This window comes from Scyliorhinus canicula, chromosome 11, assembly GCF_902713615.1.
Source record: "Scyliorhinus canicula chromosome 11, sScyCan1.1, whole genome shotgun sequence".
Classification (NCBI taxonomy): Eukaryota; Metazoa; Chordata; class Chondrichthyes; order Carcharhiniformes; family Scyliorhinidae; genus Scyliorhinus; species Scyliorhinus canicula.
Genome location: NC_052156.1, coordinates 89,100,786 through 89,120,385, shown reverse-complemented (window position 1 = coordinate 89,120,385; position 19,600 = coordinate 89,100,786). Strand labels below are relative to the sequence as shown.

The window sequence follows — 19,600 nt, the reverse complement described above, 5'->3', positions numbered from 1 at the left end:
AAAGCCATGTGCCCCCACTCTTTATAGCACTAGCTACCATATCCCAGCAAGTATAAAAAAAGTGTCATCCACCTTGCCAAGCAAGGAGAGAAGGTAAGTGGGTATGGTTAGTGGGTGAGGGGGTAGGTTGTCTCTGGGGCCAGTAGTATACTTACCTAGAAGTTAGATCTGGTTTTAATCCTTCGAACCGTTCCTGGGTAGCTACGTAAAGTCTCCAACTTTAATTCTGTTTTGGAGATTTCCAGACGGAGTGGAATTGCCCAATGGAACTTCCAAGATAAATCCCATCCTTGGGGACCTCCGAGCAGTCTCCCCCACCCCTCTATCTCCCTGATCTGGCCCTCCAAAGAAGGAAAGATCTGGGTTCCCAGATGACCATCGGCTGCTTTCCCCTTTGAGGGGGAGAGCTACTAGTGGTGATTTAACCTGAGGATCACCACACCTCAAGTGAGGTGCAAGGTTGAGAAGGCAGGTCTATGGAATATAGATGGTTACAGATCACCGCTCCTTTGACACTGTGATCTCCAAAATGTTAAGTGAACAATGGTAGATTCTCCAATGGGACAGGTTTAACATTGGATATATTTAGCAGTGATAAGCAAGTACGGATGAATTCAGAGCACCACACAGAACGCATCACACATTAGAGAGCACTGCCTTTTCTACACACTAGATAAAGACCAATGACTGCAGAATCACCTGGTTTCAATCTGCTGGCCTGCACCTCGCCAAAGACCAGAGTTCACCGTGCTTGACCAAAGGTTGAATCTTGTTCCTCTTTGATTTTCAACACAAACTTGTGTGTTGAACAGTTTGCCCCATTTCAAAGTGCCTTTGTTTAAATAAGCTATTCTCAAGATGCAGAATCCAGAAAACAAATATCAATATCTACTATCAAAATATCTAATATCAAAGAAGGAATAGTTATCTTTTGCCTGAGGTCCAAAGTGCTCCTGATGTCTTCTGCGCTGCTAGTCCAGTCCCTATTCCATGTGTGATTGAAAGCTGCTGAAAATAGTCACGTCCAGACAAAAATTGGAGACTGAACAAGGATTGGTAGATGGTGTCAGGAGGAGGGAGTGCCACAAGTTTTTCTAGAAAAGAGCTGAGTGTAGCAGTGTGAACATCACAGCAAACAGAGGGATTTTCACCACAATTTTATTTACAAAATATAGACTCTCAAAGTCACCAAGGTGGAGTATGGGCGATCCAGTCTAAACATTAGTTAATCACACCACAGTTATTTGCTATCCCCAGATTCTTGTTTGTTCTCCGTCTTCTTCAATGGGATAATATAGATTCCATTCTTAGCTTCTTTTAGTCTCCACCAGCGGCCTAACCTGCAAAGTAAAGTAGAAATTTTATTCAATTAAACAACTTTTATTCAATTGTACAGAATTTAAGAGCAGTTCAGATGCAGCCAAATAAGCAAAAATTCTCAGGTATTGGCAATCTCATCAGAGTGCTAAATTTAAACTGATGCCATTTCCACATGTACTCTTGTAATGGTGTGGTTTCCATAGACACGGTTATTCCTCTGCTATCTTTATCAACTGGTTCACTCTTCACACAAGCTTGCATTGCTAATGCTGGCAGACACGTTAGCCTGAGAAGCCAACCTGACGCAATCATCTGTCAGCGGGTCACACTGGCTGATCAGTGCTACCAGAAACCACCCCCCACCACTGCCAACCAGTCCAGAATAAGTTAATTGCATGGAAGTTGGGAGAGGTCTTATAGAAATCCTTACTTGTAGCATTCATTAAAATCAGAACACTTTATAACTGCAAGTGAAACACACAAAAAGGCCCCAAGGCACAGGTCTCAACACATCTGGTAATGGTGGCTTACAAGTAATCACTTTCAAGTCAGAAACAAATAATTACAATGGCAGTATGCAATAAACACTCCAAAAAGATCAAAAGCAAAGATCATAACCAACAACATCCAGTAATAAAAGCTCAGTGGCAGTATCCTCCTGCTGAGGGGCCAGACAATCTTGGCAACTCCTGAACACAATCTGCTACCCTCGCATCAATAATTACTCTTGTGGGATTTAAAATAAAATGTAAATTCAGCAGCTAATGTTGGGAGATTGCGCATGAAATTCTTGGAAGCTTGTCACTCGGTATTACTGCACAACATTACAAAGCTACACAAATTGACAAACAACTTGAAGCTCCTCTTTCCCGAAAACCTTTCTATTAAAATAAAAGTCCCCTTTCCTTCTGCAAACACTTATTTGATGGCATTTAGTTGCTCGGTGAAGCTACCACGATATATGAAACAAAGGAATGGAGGCACGGATCAAATAGGATGGGGCAAGCTGGAGACAAATGGCCTTTTCCAGTCCCAATATGGACAGCAACTGAGGGGAGGTGTTGGCATCGTGGCAATGTTACTGGAGAAGTAATCCAGGCTAATGATCTGAGGAACATGGGTTCAAATCTCGTCTTGGCAGCTCGTGGAATTTAAATTCAATTCAGAAATCTGGAATTTGAAAAGCTAGTCTCAGAAATGGTGACCATTAAACAATTGTAAAAATATGCCATCCTTACCTGGTCTGGCCTACAGGTGACTCCAGACCCACAGCAATGTGGATGACTATTACTAACTGCTCTCTAACTTGCTTGCCCAAATGGTTGTTTCATACACATGCCCGACACTGAAAGGCTAATCAACATTGCAGCATCACAGCCCAGCCACCTGCCGTATACATGTCCAGTGGGAACCCTGGCCAATTCCTCCTTCACACCTCTCCCACATCCAAAACACATGGGCTTGAGGAACAAGTCTGTGCTCAGAGAAATCCCTGGACATGGGATCTTGCTGATCAGAGTGCTGTCCTGTAAGTTGATTGTGAAGGAGGTACAGCTATTTGAATCAATGCAGCACAGATTTCCAGAGAAGTTGACCCTGGCATTGCTCAAGCGTTAATCATATTGGTGAGAGTTTAATTGTAGTCTGTAGAAAAACGACACAGCAGCTGCAGCAGAGTTTAGGTTGATGGTTAGAAACACTGCACGCACATTAAATGTATCCAGTAGTTGGCTCGCTCATCAACACGTCATAATACTCGGGTAGGGAAAAACCTTGGAGAGGGTGAGAAAGTGGGTCATCAATAGCAACTATACATCAGACTTGCTGATGTGGACTGCACGGTCACCTAAACGTCACATCGTTTTTGCTGATTGCAGCTTCACTGGCTTTTAGTCAATGATCAGTATTAAGTCAGGTCCTGCTCAATCTGCGTGTGCACCCATTCTCATGTACGGCCTTTCCACAAACCTTCCATCGTGTTCATTACCTGCCACAATGCTAGTTACCAGTTGATCTTACACTTTGACACATTTGACACATTTCCAGACAACCTATTCATGGAATCCTTACAGTGCAGAAGGACGCTATTCGGCCGATCAAATCCGCACCGATCCTCTGAAAGAGCACTCCACCTGGTCCCATCCCTGCCCTATCCCCGTAACCCCAACTAACTTTTGAACACTAAGGGACAATTTTAGCATGGCCAATCCACCTAACCTGCACAGCTTGGACTGTGGAAGGAATCCGGAGCACCCAGAGGAAACCCACGCAGACAGGGGGAGAAAGTGCAAACTCCACAGTCACCCGAGGCCGGAATTGATCTAGTCTCCATGGTGCTGTGAGCAGCGGTGCCAACCATTGTGCCGCCCCAATGTTCATTGATAAGCATGTTTCCAAAGGTCAAACGTCACAAACAAAATCACAAGCAAACAAGTGGGGATCCCAACAATGAATAAATAAGTGTTTCACAATTACAGTGCGCGGCTTTAAATGACAATTCCACATGAGCAGAAAGGGGCTGGTTTAGCACAGGGCTAAATAGCTGGCTTTTAAAGCAGACCATGGCAGGCCAGCAGAGCGGGTTCAATTCCCGTACCAGCCTCCTCAAACAGGCGCCAGAATGTGGCGACTAGGGGCTTTTCACAGTAACCTCATTTGAAGCCTACTTGTGACAATAAGCGATTTTCATTTCATTTTTCATTTCATTTCATTTGCGTGCTGTAACAATTCTCATCCAGCAGAGCACTTCATCATTCAAAAGGCCATTAACAGGAAATAGAGGAAATGGGGCGAACAATAGCCGAAACTGTGGGCGGCACGGATGTGCTGTTCGGTAATTTGGACATTCTGAATTCTCTCTCTGTGTACCCGAACAGGCGCCGGAATGTGGCGACTAGGGGCTTTTCACAGTAACTTCATTTGAAGCCTACTTGTGACAATAAGCGATTTTCATTTCATTTTTCATTTCATTTCATTTGCGTGCTGTAACAATTCTCATCCAGCAGAGCACTTCATCATTCAAAAGGCCATTAACAGGAAATAGAGGAAATGGGGCGAACAATAGCCGAAACTGTGGGTGGCACGGATGTGCTGTTCGGTAATTTGGACATTCTGAATTCTCTCTCTGTGTACCCGAACAGGCGCCGGAATGTGGCGACTGGGGCCTTTCACAGTAACTTCATTGCAGTGTTAATGTAAGCCTACTTGTGACAATAAAGATTATTAAAAAAACAAACTTGCTAGGCCTGAATTTCTACAAGGCCAGATTAACCCTGAATTGATGTACACAGAATGATATTTTTAAGCAATTCACTCCATTTCTTTGACGTTCCATTGGTTTTCCACCAGAGTATCCCCTGAGAAAAACCAAAGTCGCTGACAGGGTCCGCTATGGGGGCCGCAGCAGGGGCACAGTCGTGCTCGGGGGAGGGGTGCATTGCAATGACGCGGTCACACTGGGGGGGGGGGGGGGCACGAGGGCGCAATCGAGCTGGGGGCCGTACCTTGTGACCCATATCATTACCTGTGTTCCTGCCCCACGCCAGCTACCAAAAAATCTCCTGAACTGGAAAACTTCAAACTGTTCACAAATCCAACCTATGAACGGGGAAGATAGAAAAGAGGCTGTTAGCTTTTACAGTCAGTTATTGCTGAGGCCACTCGGTCTGTGATGTCTGTGTTAGCTCGTCAATGAAGCAATTAACTAGTGTCACTCCCCCACCTTCGCCTGTGACCATGCACATTCTACATTTTCAGATAACAATCCATTTCCCTGGTGAATGCCTCTACCACACTGCTCGGCAGCATACTCCGGAGCCTAACCACTTGCTGCGTGAAAAAGCTTTTCCTCATGTTGCCATTGCCATTCGTCAATTATCTTAAATCTGTGCCCCCTCATTCTCAATCCTTTGATAAGTGGGATAGATTCTCGCCATCTACACAGTCTAGACTCATCATGATTTTGAATGCCTTCATCAAATTTCCTCTCACACTTCTCTTCTCCAAGGAAATTAGCAGCTCACCACTGGTCTGGTTTTGCCCCTGAACAGGGCCATGCTTTCCTCAGGCAATGTTCTTAATTTGCTGCCACTGTTCTCTGGTGATCGAACTGCTCACAACTGGGGCAGCAGTAAAGGTGATGCTGTGTGTCCCTGGATCACGTGTATGTGGATGGAGAAACAGAGCAGACAGAAGAAAAACAAACAGCCGAGGTCCCCTCAGCACAGATCACTGACAGGAAGCGGCACCATGCTGATATTTAATACTCAGTTTGATACGGAGATACATAATCACCAGAGTCACCTTTCTCAAAGGGATCGTTTGCTTTCAGCAAACAGATTCTGAACGATCCCAGACATTTATGGAATTCGAAATGTCACAACACAATGCACATGTCAGCAGGTCTCCAGGAACAGACTCACAGGTCTGGGAGGAGCATGCAGGGGAGGGGGCAAGAGAGATAGTGCCGGGAAGGAGCTGGGGCTCGGGAGTGGGCAGAGTGGGAGGGTGAGAGCTGTAGCACGGGGAGCGGGCAGAAAGTGGGAGGGAGCTGGGGTAGGAGGAGCAGGCAGAGTGGGGAGGGTGGGAGCTGGAGCACAGGGAGCGGGCAGAGAGTGGGAGGGAGCTGGGGTAGGAGGAGCGAGCTGAGAGGTGGAGCTGAGACATGGGGAGCGAGCTGAGAGGTGGAGCTGGGACATGGGGAGCGAGCTGAGAGGTGGAGCTGGGACATGGGGAGCGAGCAGAGAGGTGGAGCTGGGACATGGGGAGCAGGCTGAGAGGTGGAGCTGGGACATGGGGAGCGAGCCGAGAGGTGGAGCTGGGACATGGGGAGCGAGCCGAGAGGTGGAGCTGGGACATGGGGAGCGAGCCGAGAGGTGGAGCTGGGACATGGGGAGCGAGCCGAGAGGTGGAGCTGGGACATGGGGAGCGAGCCGAGAGGTGGAGCTGGGACATGGGGAGCGAGCTGAATGGTGGAGCTGGGACATGGGGAGCGAGCCGAGAGGTGGAGCTGGGACATGGGGTGTGAGCTGAGAGGTGGAGCTGGGACATGGGGAGCGAGCCGAGAGGTGGAGCTGGGACATGGGGAGCGAGCCGAGAGGTGGAGCTGGGACATGGGGTGTGAGCTGAGACATGGGGAGCGAGCAGAGAGGTGGAGCTGGGACATGGGGAGCGAGCTGAGAGGTGGAGCTGGGACATGGGGAGCGAGCTGGGACATGGGGAGCGAGCCGAGAGGTGGAGCTGGGACATGGGGAGCGAGCTGAGAGGTGGAGCTGGGACATGGGGCTTGAGCTGGGACATGGGGAGCGAGCCGAGAGGTGGAGCTGGGACATGGGGAGCGAGCTGAGAGGTGGAGCTGGGACATGGGGAGCGAGCCGAGAGGTGGAGCTGGGACATGGGGAGCGAGCTGAGAGTTGGAGCTGGGACATGGGGAGCGAGCTGAGAGGTGGAGCTGGGACATGGGGCTTGAGCTGGGACATGGGGAGCGAGCCGAGAGGTGGAGCTGGGACATGGGGAGCGAGCTGAGAGGTGGAGCTGGGACATGGGGAGCGAGCTGAGACATGGGGAGCGAGCTGAGAGGTGGAGCTGGGACATGGGGATCGAGCTGGGACATGGGGAGCGAGCCGAGAGGTGGAGCTGGGACATGGGGATCGAGCTGGGACATGGGGAGCGAGCCGAGAGGTGGAGCTGGGACATGGGGAGCGAGCCGAGAGGTGGAGCTGGGACATGGGGAGCGAGCCGAGAGGTGGAGCTGGGACATGGGGAGCGAGCCGAGAGGTGGAGCTGGGACATGGGGTGTAAGCTGAGAGGTGGAGCTGGGACATGGGGTGTGAGCTGAGAGGTGGAGCTGGGACATGGGGAGCGAGCTGAGAGGTGGAGCTGGGACATGGGATGTGAGCTGAGAGGTGGAGCTGGGACATGGGGATGTGAGCTGAGAGGTGGAGCTGAGACATGGGGAGCGAGCTGAGAGGTGGAGCTGGGACATGGGGAGCGAGCCGAGAGGTGGAGCTGGGACATGGGGAGCGAGCTGAGAGGTGGAGCTGGGACATGGGGAGCGAGCTGAGAGGTGGAGCTGGGACATGGGGAGCGAGCCGAGAGGTGGAGCTGGGACATGGGGAGCGAGCTGAGAGTTGGAGCTGGGACATGGGGAGCGAGCTGAGAGGTGGAGCTGGGACATGGGGCTTGAGCTGGGACATGGGGAGCGAGCTGAGAGGTGGAGCTGGGACATGGGGAGCGAGCTGAGAGGTGGAGCTGGGACATGGGGAGCGAGCTGAGACATGGGGAGCGAGCTGAGAGGTGGAGCTGGGACATGGGGATCGAGCTGGGACATGGGGAGCGAGCCGAGAGGTGGAGCTGGGACATGGGGATCGAGCTGGGACATGGGGAGCGAGCTGAGAGGTGGAGCTGGGACATGGGATGTGAGCTGAGAGGTGGAGCTGGGACATGGGAGCGAGCCGAGAGGTGGAGCTGAGACATGGGGAGCGAGTTGAGAGGTGGAGCTGGGACATGGGATGTGAGCTGAGAGGTGGAGCTGGGACATGGGATGTGAGCTGAGACATGGGGAGCGAGCCGAGAGGTGGAGCTGGGACATGGGGTGTGAGCTGGGACATGGGGAGCGAGCCGAGAGGTGGAGCTGGGACATGGGGAGCGAGCCGAGAGGTGGAGCTGGGACATGGGGAGCGAGCCGAGAGGTGGAGCTGGGACATGGGGAGCGAGCTGAGAGGTGGAGCTGGGACATGGGGAGCGAGCTGAGAGGTGGAGCTGGGACATGGGGAGCGAGCTGAGAGGTGGAGCTGGGACATGGGGAGCGTGCTGAGAGGTGGAGCTGGGACATGGGGAGCGAGCTGAGAGGTGGAGCTGGGACATGGGGAGCGAGCTGGTGGAGCTGGGACATGGGGTGTGAGCTGAGAGGTGGAGCTGGGACATGGGGAGCGAGCTGAGAGGTGGAGCTGGGACATGGGGAGCGAGCTGAGAGGTGTAGCTGGGACATGGGGAGCGATCTGAGAGGTGGAGCTGGGACATAGGGTGTGAGCTGGGACATGGGGTGTGAGCCGAGAGGTGGAGCTGGGACATGGGGAGCGAGCCGAGACATGGGGAGCGAGCTGAGAGGTGGAGCTGGGACATGGGGAGCGAGCTGAGAGGTGGAGCTGGGACATGGGGAGCGATCTGAGAGGTGGAGCTGGGACATGAGGAGCGAGCTGAGAGGTGGAGCTGGGACATGGGGAGCGAGCTGAGAGGTGGAGCTGGGACATGGGGAGCGAGCTGAGAGGTGGAGCTGGGATATGGGGAGCGAGCTGAGAGGTGGAGCTGGGACATGGGGAGCGAGCTGAGAGGTGGAGCTGGGACATGGGGTGTGAGCCGAGAGGTGGAGCTGGGACATAGAACACAGAACAGTACAGCACAGAACAGGCCCTTCGGCCCTCGATGTTGTGCCGAGCAATGATCACCCTACTCAAACTCACGTATCCACCCTATACCCGTAACCCAACAACCCCCCCCCCAACCTTACTTTTAAGGACACTACGGGCAATTTAGCATGGCCAATGCACCTAACCCGCACATCTTTGGACTGTGGGAGGAAACCGGAGCAAACCCACGCACACACGGGGAGGACGTGCAGACTCCGCACAGACAGTGACCCAGCCGGGAATCGAACCTGGGACCCTGGAGCTGTGAAGCATTTATGCTAACCACCATGCTACCGTGCTGCCCTTTTTAAAAAAAAAATTTGGATTGCACTTACATACGTGTGGAAAACAGTTAATTTTCAATGTACTTTGCTTCACATAATTGAGAACCACATTGCTAGACTTTATTTCTGAATTTACTTCAAATGAGTCTTTTCACATTCATAATATGGTAACTTAACTTGTCTTATGAAGGGAAAACAAAAACAGTACCATGTGAGACCTGGGCCTGAATTCTAATCAAACAGAGGCCCACGTGTGAAGCCCAGCAGCTTTTACTTCTTAGGCTTGTGGCAGGCAAGGCTAGCAGTGTTTCCCCTTCGCTGACCCCCGGATCTATCAGGAGCCCATCTCTTCAGGTTCTCCTTCAACTTTGAATTTCACTAGGCCAATCCACGCTTGCCTTCCACCCACTTCACCAGGGCCTGTCAACCTGGCCCTGGCAATCCCAGCCTCCACCCAGACAAACTTCATGGGGAGCGAGCCGAGAGGTGGAGCTGGGACATGGGGAGCGAGCTGAGAGGTGGAGCTGGGACATAGGGTGTGAGCTGGGACACGGGGAGCGAGCTGGGACATGGGGAGCGAGCTGAGAGGTGGAGCTGGGACATAGGGTGTGAGCTGGGACACGGGGAGCGAGCTGGGACATGGGGAGCGAGCTGAGAGGTGGAGCTGGGACATGGGGAGCGAGCGAGCTGAGAGGTGGAGCTGGGACATGGGGAGTGAGCTGAGAGGTGGAGCTGAGACATGGGGAGCAGGCTGAGAGGTGGAGCTGGGACATGGGGAGCACGCCGAGAGGTGGAGCTGGGACATGGGGATCGAGCTGGGACATGGGGAGCGAGCCGAGAGGTGGAGCTGAGACATGGGGTGTGAGCTGGGACATGGGGAGCGAGCCGAGAGGTGGAGCTGGGACATGGGGAGCGAGCCGAGAGGTGGAGCTGGCGGTCAATCAAAATTCAAAGGAACAATATCAAGGAGTGTCATCACTGGATGGGTGATGAATTGTTGAGTATTGCCATTTTATTTTTGTTTTTAAAGATAGGGAGGTGTGTCAAGTTCAGTATCTGTAATCTACTATTATTTTATTAGATCAGTTAACTAGTTAAACTAATTAATTAGTAGACCTTGACTAGACAATTTACAACAAAATTAATTATGAAAATAAGTAATGAGTTTAGATTCAGATGACAGATGAGGTGCTATAACTGCAACATGTGTGATTTCGTGTTTGTGGACACCAGTGCATTGTCCGACAATCACATCTGCAGCAACATGGGGAGTAGCCGTTTTGATTCATCGGACACAGGCATCAGTGCTCACGGGCTGGGATCAGTTTCCTGGGAAATTGTATATCGAGGGATATGGATTGGGTTACAAATTAAAGAAACGTGGGTTGGGACGGGTCAGGTTAAAGGAAATTGTGAAATGTAAAGAGGAAAATTGTGTTATTAGTGCAGTGCAGCAGTCTGGGTAAATAAGGAGGGGGACAAGGACACCGTTTAATGCGAACAGTACATAAGTGAATAAAGTCAGTGCAAAAAACAGAAATTTAAAAGCAGGCCTCTTAACTGAATGATGAAGCAGTTATAACAATCGGACAAACTGGTAGCAAAAAGAAATGGGTTTGAACTGATGGTCAATACAGAGACATGGTTGCAAGGTGGCCAAAGAATCTGGGGTTTTGGGTAGAAATGGAGGTAAGGCTGCAACTGTATGGAGGTAAAGCAGGCTCCGGGGGGGGGGGGGGGGGGGGGGGGGGATCTGACAATCTCTTGAAGCTCAGTCCTGTGTGCATTTCTATTAAATTATGTTATCTAGTCCGGGTTTTGTGGATCTGCCATTTGTAGCTGTTTGCCAGCATTAGCAAACACCTCACCCCATGGATCATGGCAAAAGTGGCCTGAGGAAGGTCAGGAATCGAGGGAACAAACACATCCATGTCACGAGTGATGGTGGCCACTTTGCCAAAGATTATATTTGAAAGTAACCTTCCCTTCAGCATTAGCCTGGTCACCAGTGCAAAAGGCTAGCTCTCCCCTTCTTTCCAGAGGCCACTTTCCACCCTCCTCTGCAACTCCCCCATGCTTAAAATACCATCATAATTAACAACTAAATTATTCAACAGAGACTACACTCTGCTGAGGTGAGGTGAGGCGAGGAAGAGATAGTTGGCTGATGCCTGCGCCATATTGTGATGAGCAGGGAAATCTATTGTATGGTTTGGATCTTGAAGAACTGTTGAAGTGACCTTACACAGCCGCATTTTCTGGTTCCGACGAAGATTTAACTGCAAGAGCTGACAGCAACTCAGTAACCCGGGAAACACAGCTGATGTGTAACAAGGGCAAACAGGCCTTACCAGTCACGGCTGAAAGCACAGAAACCATAATGCAGTAACAAACCTGGAATGTGCTTGCTGCATTAATTAACTGAATTCATTAACTGTACTGGCATTTTTACTTTAATGTCAAGTGACAGCAGGGGCTCTCCCAGCATTAACTGCAGCCCTGTGTTTGAGCAGCGCTCCATTGGAGAACAGTGTGAATGTAATCAGCACTCATTTCTAATTGGATCCAAATCCAGCCTGAAACTGTGCAAGAGAAACAAGTCAGAATGCAGGGTTAAAGGGGAAGGAGTCCAGGACTTTCTGTCCACAGTACCACACCCTACATAAAATGTGCAACTCTTTAAAATTCTTCAAATGTCAACCACTCATCCCGTCAACCAGAGATACCACTTGCAATGGCATCGATGGGGAGGTATTTGATCATTTTGACCAGAAAGGGTCCAAGAACGATATCTGGTCAGCACAGTTAGTTGATTTCAGGCAGGGTATATACAGGCCAGAACCACCAACCAATCCCTCCATTCAGAAAAAGGGGTTAAAAAAAGGGAAGCACTTCATAAAATCCAAGATGTAGGAGCAGAATTAGGCATTCGGCCCATCGAGTCTGCTCCGCCATTCGATCATGGCAGATGTATTTCCCATTGCCATTCTCCTGCCCTCTCCCCGTAACCCCTGATCCCCTTATTAATCAAGTAACAATCTTGGTCTCAAGCCACTCAGCGATTTGGCCTCCACAGCCTTCTACGGCAAAGAGTTCCACAGATTCACCACCCTCTGGCTGAAGAAATTCCTCCTCATCACAGTTTTAAAGGATCATCCCTTCAGTCTGAGGCTATGCCCTCAAGTTCTAGTCTCTCCTACTGGTGGTAACATCTTCTCCACATCCACACTATCCAGTTTTCTCAGTATTTCTCAACCGCTCCTCATATGACAAGCCCTTCATTCCGGGCATCATTCTTGTGAACCTCCTCTGGACCCTCTCCAAGGCCAGCACATCCTTCCTTGCTTACAGGGCCCAAAACTGCTCATAATATTCCAAATGGGGTCTGAACAGAGCATTATACAGCCTCAGCAGTACATCCCTGCTCTTGTACTCTAGACCTCTCGAAATTAATGTTAACATTGCATTTGTCTTTCTAACTGCCGACTGAACCTGCACGTTAACCTTAAGAGAATTGTGAACGAGGACTCCCAAGTCCCTTTGTGCTTGATTTCCTAAGCATTTCCCCATTTAGTCTATGCTTCCATTTCTCCTTCCAAAGTGCATACCCTCACAACTTTCCACATTGTATTCCATCAGCCACTTCTTTGCACACTCTCCTAGCCTTCCCAAGTCCTTTTGCAGCTTGCCTGCTTTCTCAACACTCCCCTGTCCCTTTACATACCTCTGTATCATCTGCAAACTTAACAACAATGTCCCCAGTTCCTTCTTCCAGATCGTTAATGTATATTGTGAATAGTTGTGATCCCAACATTGACCCCCACGGAACATCACTAGTCACTGGCTGCCATTCTGAAACACCCCTTTATCCCTACTCTCTGCCTTCTGCCAGTGCTCTATCCATGCCAGTACCTTGCCCGTAACACCATGGGCTCTTATCTTATTTAGCAGCCTCCTATACAGCACCTTGTCAAAGACCTTCTGGAAATCCAAGTTGATCACAACCACTGTCTCTCGTTTGTCTAACTTCCTTATTACCCCCTCAAAGAATTGAACAGACTTGACAGGCCTGACCTCCACTTGTCGAAACCGTGCTGACTCAGTCCTATTTTGCCATGCACTTCCAACTATGCTGCAATCTCATCCTTAATAATACTCTAAAATCTTACCAACAACCAAAGTCAGGCTAAATGGCCTATAATTTCTCGACTTCTGCCTCCCTCCCTTCTTTTACAGGGGTGTTACATAAGCCATTTACTCGTCCTCTGGGCCACTCCCGACTCCAATTATTCCTGAAAGATCACCACCAATGCCTCCAAATCTCCTCAGCTATGTCCTTCAGAGTCCTGGGGTGTAGTCCATCCATTCGGCAGCACAACTGATTAGCACTGTGGCTTCACAGCGCCAGGGTCCCAGGTTCGATTCCCTGCTGGGTCACTGTCCGTGCGGAGTCTGCACGTTCTCCCCGTGTCTGCGTGGGTTTCCTCCGGGTGATCCGGTTTCCTCCCACAGGCCAAAGACGTGCATGCTAGGTGGATTGGCCATGAGAAATTGCCCTTAGTGACCAAAAAGGTTAGATGGGGTTATTGGGTTACGGGGATAGTGTGGAAGTGAGGGCTTAAGTGGGTCATAGAATTTACAGTGCAGAAGGAGGCCATTCGGCCCATCAAGTCTGCACCTGCTCTCGGAAAGGGTATCCTACCCAACCCAAACCTCCACCCAATCCCCATAACCCAGTCACCCCACACAACACTAAGGGCAATTTTGAATTTTGGACACTAAAGGGCAATTTAGCATGGCCAATCCACCTAACCTGCACATCTTTGGACTGTGGGAGGAAACCCACGCACACAGGGAGAACGTGCAGACTCCGACAGACAGTGACCCAAGCTGGGAATCAAACCTGGGACCCTGGAGCTGTGAAGCAATTGTGCTAACCACTATGATGCCGTGCTGCCCAGTCAGTGCAGACTCGATGGGCCAAATGGCCTCCTTCTGCACTGTGTGTTCTATGTTTGCTTATTCAATCCGGGTGATTTACCCATGTTCAGATCTTTCAGTTTCCCCAGTACCTTCCGCCCCCTGACTCTCGAAGTTCTGGTATGCCACTGGTGTCTTCTACTGTGAAGACTGATGAAACGTACCTATTCAGTTCCTTGGCCATTTCTTTGTTCCTATCACTACTTCTCCAGCCTTATTTTCCAGTGGTCCAATGTCCAATCTTGCCTCCCTCTTAACTTATTATATATGCAATTATTTTATATTACTAGCTAGCTTACACTCATTTCATCTTCTTCCTTGGGAACCATGGATGACGGGTGAAATTGTGAGACTAGCTAAGATGAAAAAGGAAGCATTCATAAGGTCGAGGCAACTCAAAACTGATGAAGCTTTGGAGGAATATCGGGAAAGTAGGACAAATCTCAAACGCGCAATAAAGAGGGCTAAAAGGGGTCATGAAATATCTTTGGCTAACAGGGTTAAGGAAAATGCCAAAGCCTTTTATTTGAATGTAAGGAGCAAGAGGGTAACTAGAGAAAGGATTGGCCCACTCAAAGACAAAAGAGGGAATTTATGCGTGGACTCAGTGGAAATGGGTGAGATTCTTAATGAGTATTTTGCATCGGTATTCACAAAGGAGAGGGACAAGACGGATGTTGAGGCTAGGGATGGATGTTTAAATACTCTAGGTCATGTCGGCATAAGGAAGGGGGAGGTTTTGGGTATTCTAAAAGGCATTAAGGTGGACAAGTCCCCAGGACCAGATGGGATCTATCCCAGGTTACTGAGGGAAGCGAGGGACGAAATAGCTGGGGCCTTAACAGATATCTTTGCAGCATCCTTGAGCATGGGTGAGGTCCCGGAGGACTGGAGAATTGCTAATGTTGTCCCTTTGTTTAAGAAGGGTAGCAGGGAAAATCCAGGGAATTATAGACCTGTGAGCTTGACATCAGTGGTAGGCAAACTGTTGGAGAAGATACTGAGGGATAGGATCTATTCACATCTGGAAGAAAATAGACTTATCAGTGATGGGCAGCATGGTTTTGTGCAGGGAAGGTCATGTCTTACAAACCTAATAGAATTTTTTGAGGAAGTGACAAAGTTACTTGATATGGGAAGGGCTGTAGATGTCATATACATGGACTTTAGTAAGGCGTTTTTGTTTCCCATGGCAGGTTGATGGAAAAAGTGAAGTTGTATGGGGTTCAGGGTGTACTAGCTAGATGGATAAAGAACTAGCTGGGTAACAGGAGACAGAGGGCGGAATTCTCCGCTCTCCACGTGGCGAGGGAGAACTGTGGGAGGGCCTACCGACATTTTTCCCGCACTCTTTCCCCTCCGCCGCCCGGCAAGATCAAGCCGCCACGTCTTGCTGGGCGGCTGAGGAGAAAGACGGCCACAGCGCATGCGCGGGTTCGTGCCGTCTGCACAATGAAGTCATCCACGCATGCGCGGGTTGGAACCAGCAACCTGTGCATGCGAGGAAGACTTCACATTCTCGGCGTGACGAGGTTGCTGCCGAGAAAGACGGAGGCCCGCTCCTAGCCCCCCCTGGTGGGGGTGAATTAGGTGCGGGGCGCGTGCTCCGAGGCCGTCGTGAACCTCGGCCGAGTTCACAACGGCCTTCACGAATTCGGCCCCCTGCGGAGAATTCCGCCCAGAGAGTAGTGGTGGAAGGGAGTGTCACAAAATGGAGAAAGGTGGCTAGTGGTGTTCCACAGGGATCCGTGCTCGGACCACTGTTGTTTGTGATCTACATAAATGACCTGGAGGAAGGTATAGGTGGTCTGATTAGCAAGTTTGCAGATGATATTAAGATGGGTGGAATTGCAGATAGCGAGGAGGACTGTCAGCGAATACAACAAAATATAGATAGATTGCAGAGTTGGGCAGAGAAATGGCAGATGGAGTTCAATCCAGGCAAATGCACGGTGATGCATTTTGGAAGATCAAATTCAAGAGGAAAATTCAAGAGGTCAATGGAAGGGTCCTGGGGAAAATTTATGTACAGAGATCTGGGAGTTCAGGTCCATTGTACCCTGAAGGTGGCAATGCAGGTTGATAGAGTGGTCAAGAAGGCATACAGCATGCTTGCCTTCATCGGACGGGGTATTGAGTACAAGAGTTGGCACGTCATGTTACAGTTGTATAGGACTTTGGTTAGGCCACATTTGGAATACTGCGTGTAGTTCTGGTTGCCACATTACCAGAAGGATGTAGATGCTTTGGAGAGGATGCAGAGGAGGTTCACCAGGATGTTGCCTGGTATGGAGGGTGCTAGCTATGAAGAAAGGTTGAGTAGATTAGGATAGTTTTCGTTGGAAAGACGGAGGTTTAGGGGGGGACCCGATTGAGGTCTACAAAATTATGAGAGGTATGGACAGGGTGGATAGCAACAAAGTTTTCCCAAGAGTGGGGGTGTCAGTTACAAGGGGTCACGATTTCAAGGTGAGAGGGGGAAGTTTCAGGGAGATGTGCGTGGAAAGTTTTTTACGCAGAGGGTGGTGGGTGCCTGGAACGCTTTACCAGCGGAGGTGGTAGAGGCGGGCACGATAGCATCATTTAAAAGGCATCTAGACAGGTATATGAACGGGCGGGAACAGAGGGAAGTAGACCTTGGAAAATAGGAGACAGGTTTTAGATAAAGGATCTGGATCGGCGCAGGCTGGGAGGACCGAAGGGCCTGTTCCTGTGCTGTAATGTTCTTTGTCTCCCTCTTAGCATGTTTCCTTCTCAGAGATGAATTTCTGTTGCTCCTCCCAAATAATCTCCCAAAATCACTGCCATTGCTGTTCCACCATCTTCCCTGCGAGGCTCCCCATCCAATCAACTCTGGCCAGCTCCTCCCTCATGTCTTTGTAGTTACCTTTATTCAATTGTAAAACTGTTGCATCCGATTCCAGCTTCTCCCTCTCAAACTGCAGGGCGATGTCTATAATATTGTGGTCATTGCCCTCTAAGGGTTTCTCCACCTTAAGTTCCCTAATCAAGTCTGCCTTATTAAACATCACCAAATCCAGAATTGCCTGTTCCCTAGTGGGCTCTACCACAAACTGCTCCAAAAAACCATCTCGTAGACATTTCACAAATTCCTTTTCTCGGGATCTGCTACCAACCTGATTTTCCCAGTCCACCTGCATATTGAAGGCCCCCATGATTATTGCAATATTGCCTTTTTTACATGCCTTTTCTATCTCCTGATTTATTTTCTGCCCCATATCCTGACTACTCCTAGAGGGTCTATACACAACTCCCATCGGGGTCTTTTTCCTTTGCGATTCTACCCACACAGATTCTATGGATTCTGACCCTATATCGCTTCTTGCTCCAGGAGAGGTGCACAGGTTATCGAGGCAAAGGAATGTTATCAGCTTATGGATCCCTGGGTTTTAGCTAGAAACGTCACTACAATTCATCCAGTTAGTCAGACCAGACGCACAAGACCCAGTGCAGTCTCTGCCTTACCATGGGAATGTCGAATAGTGGCTCCAATCTCTTAAAACCTTCTCCACACTTCCAGAGTCTGATTTTGGAATCATGTGAACCTGAAATCATTAAATTAAACTAGATTAGAGCATTAACAGGCAGAGAGAGAGAGAGATCAAGAGAGATCGAGATGGACTCAAAAGCTGACCATGCCAGTATCTTTCAGGTGCTGAATTGCCTGGCTTGTATCCCAGCTATCAATGTTTTAATACACTCACTGGCCCTGGTCTGAGGGACTAAATCCAGGCTCAGGACAAGTGAAGTCTAAGATCAGGAAAATTCTCCATTCTTTTGATCACTACATTGGTGGTGATGCAGAAATCTGATGTCAGCAACAATTTGCATTGATATAGAGCCTTTAACTTACTCAAATTCCCGGAGGCCTGTCACAGACGCAGCTTTGTAGCACTACTTCACTGGGAGAATGCGGTGACGAAAATGGAACGAGATGGTGGGATGGAGAATTTTATACATTCTGAATGAAGCAATGTGGAATGAGATGATGGAATGGGGAATTTTATATATTCTGAATGAAGCAACTGGTCACTGAATTATCTGCACAATGCGGTTTAAGTCACTTGTAGCAGATGAAATAGAAGACACAAGGAACATTAAACAGTAAGTCATAGCTTGAAGCACCTGAGGCAACCAAGTCACTGTTCAGCAATGCTGTCACAGAGGTAATCCAATTTGGCTGTTGTATCCCTGGGTCTCCATGGATACCATGAGCTGTCCTGACCATCACCAGAGGCTTCTTCTTAGTAACTGTCCAAAGGGCCAAAGAGCTGGAACACAGCAAAGTCAACATTTAATGGCCCTCTATACAAGCAAAACATTTGCTTCAAATATTTGTTGCAAAAAAAAAAATTAAAAGGACAGAAAGTAAACACTTGAGGCAATAAACACACCCATCATCAGCTCCAGAAATCATGTATTCCTCGTTTATCAGTTGTATGCAGTCAATGGAACTCCTGGGGAACAAACAGAGTTGTACAATTAGCAATGCTGACACTCAGCATAGGAAATTATCATCGGGAGAAGTCAGTTTTTAGGGGCTTTCATATCAATGTTAGGCATTGGGAGAGCAGCATTCAGCTGCAAAGCTGTGCCCTCGAGTCAGCTACCAGGTGGAGAGGTTATTGGAGGGCTGTTGTTTCATGCTGCTTACGATTACCACTCTTCGGACTGATACGACTGAAACAAAAATAAATTTAGGGCTTTGACTTTAATGGAGGTATAGAGCTTGTCTCTTTTTATACTGTCAGGTTCTGAAGGATAAAAGAAGTGGAAAAACTACCCCCCTGCTGGCAAAAAACATTTTAACAACATGAAGATTTATACTGTGCAAATTGCTTCAAATGTAATTTGTCATGGGGGTTTGCACATAACTGAAGAGAATTACTGTTAGAAAGCTCATACCAGAATAAAACTTTAATCTTGCTGCAATAACAAACACATCTGCAGTCGCACAACCTGAATTGACTGACTCTCCACAAAAGTGACATGTGTTTAAAATTACAGTGCTCTCCTTTGTTTAGTGTACTGGAGCGGTGCCTGGACTGGGTGTCCCCGAAGAGTGGTGTGTGGACTGGGCAGTGCTTTCACTGGAGGGGTGCATGAGCTGGGCAGTGCGTTCGCTGGAGGGGTGCATGAGCTGGGCAGTGCATTCGCTCGAGGGGTGCATGAGCTGGGCAGAGCATTCGCTCGAGGGGTGCATGAGCTGGGCAGTGCATTCGCTCGAGGGGTGCATGAGCTGGGCAGTGCTTTCACTGGAGGGGTGCATGAGCTGGGCAGTGCATTAGCTGGAGGGGTGCATGAGCTGGGCAGTGCATTAGCTGGAGGGGTGCATGAGCTGGGCAGTGCATTCACTGGAGGGGTGCATGAGCTGGGCAGTGCATTCACTGGAGGGGTGCATGAGCTGGGCAGTGCATTCACTAGAGGGGTGCATGAGCTGGGTAGTGCGTTTACTGGAGAGGTGCATGAGCTGCGCAGTGCATTCACTAGAGAGGTACATGTGCTGGGCAGTGCGTTCACTGGAGAGGTACATGTGCTGGGCAGTGTGTTGACTAGAGAGGTACATGTGCTGGGCAGTGTGTTCACTGG

General features: G+C 49.4%; 1 protein-coding gene across 1 annotated transcript in view; it reads right to left on the bottom strand.

The window, feature by feature from the left end:
- Positions 1 to 1,141: 1,141 nt before the first annotated feature.
- rrp9 (ribosomal RNA processing 9, U3 small nucleolar RNA binding protein) overlaps positions 1,142 to 19,600 on the bottom strand; it is a gene marked incomplete at its 5' end in the record, with an annotated part of 58,254 nt that continues 39,795 nt past the window's right edge. Inside the window, 5 exons of the mRNA XM_038812193.1 lie at positions 1,142 to 1,340; positions 4,844 to 4,917; positions 17,477 to 17,556; positions 18,137 to 18,282; positions 18,406 to 18,468. Of these exons, the coding sequence (XP_038668121.1) occupies positions 1,241 to 1,340; positions 4,844 to 4,917; positions 17,477 to 17,556; positions 18,137 to 18,282; positions 18,406 to 18,468 (463 nt within the window). The remainder of the gene's footprint in view (positions 1,341 to 4,843; positions 4,918 to 17,476; positions 17,557 to 18,136; positions 18,283 to 18,405; positions 18,469 to 19,600) is intronic.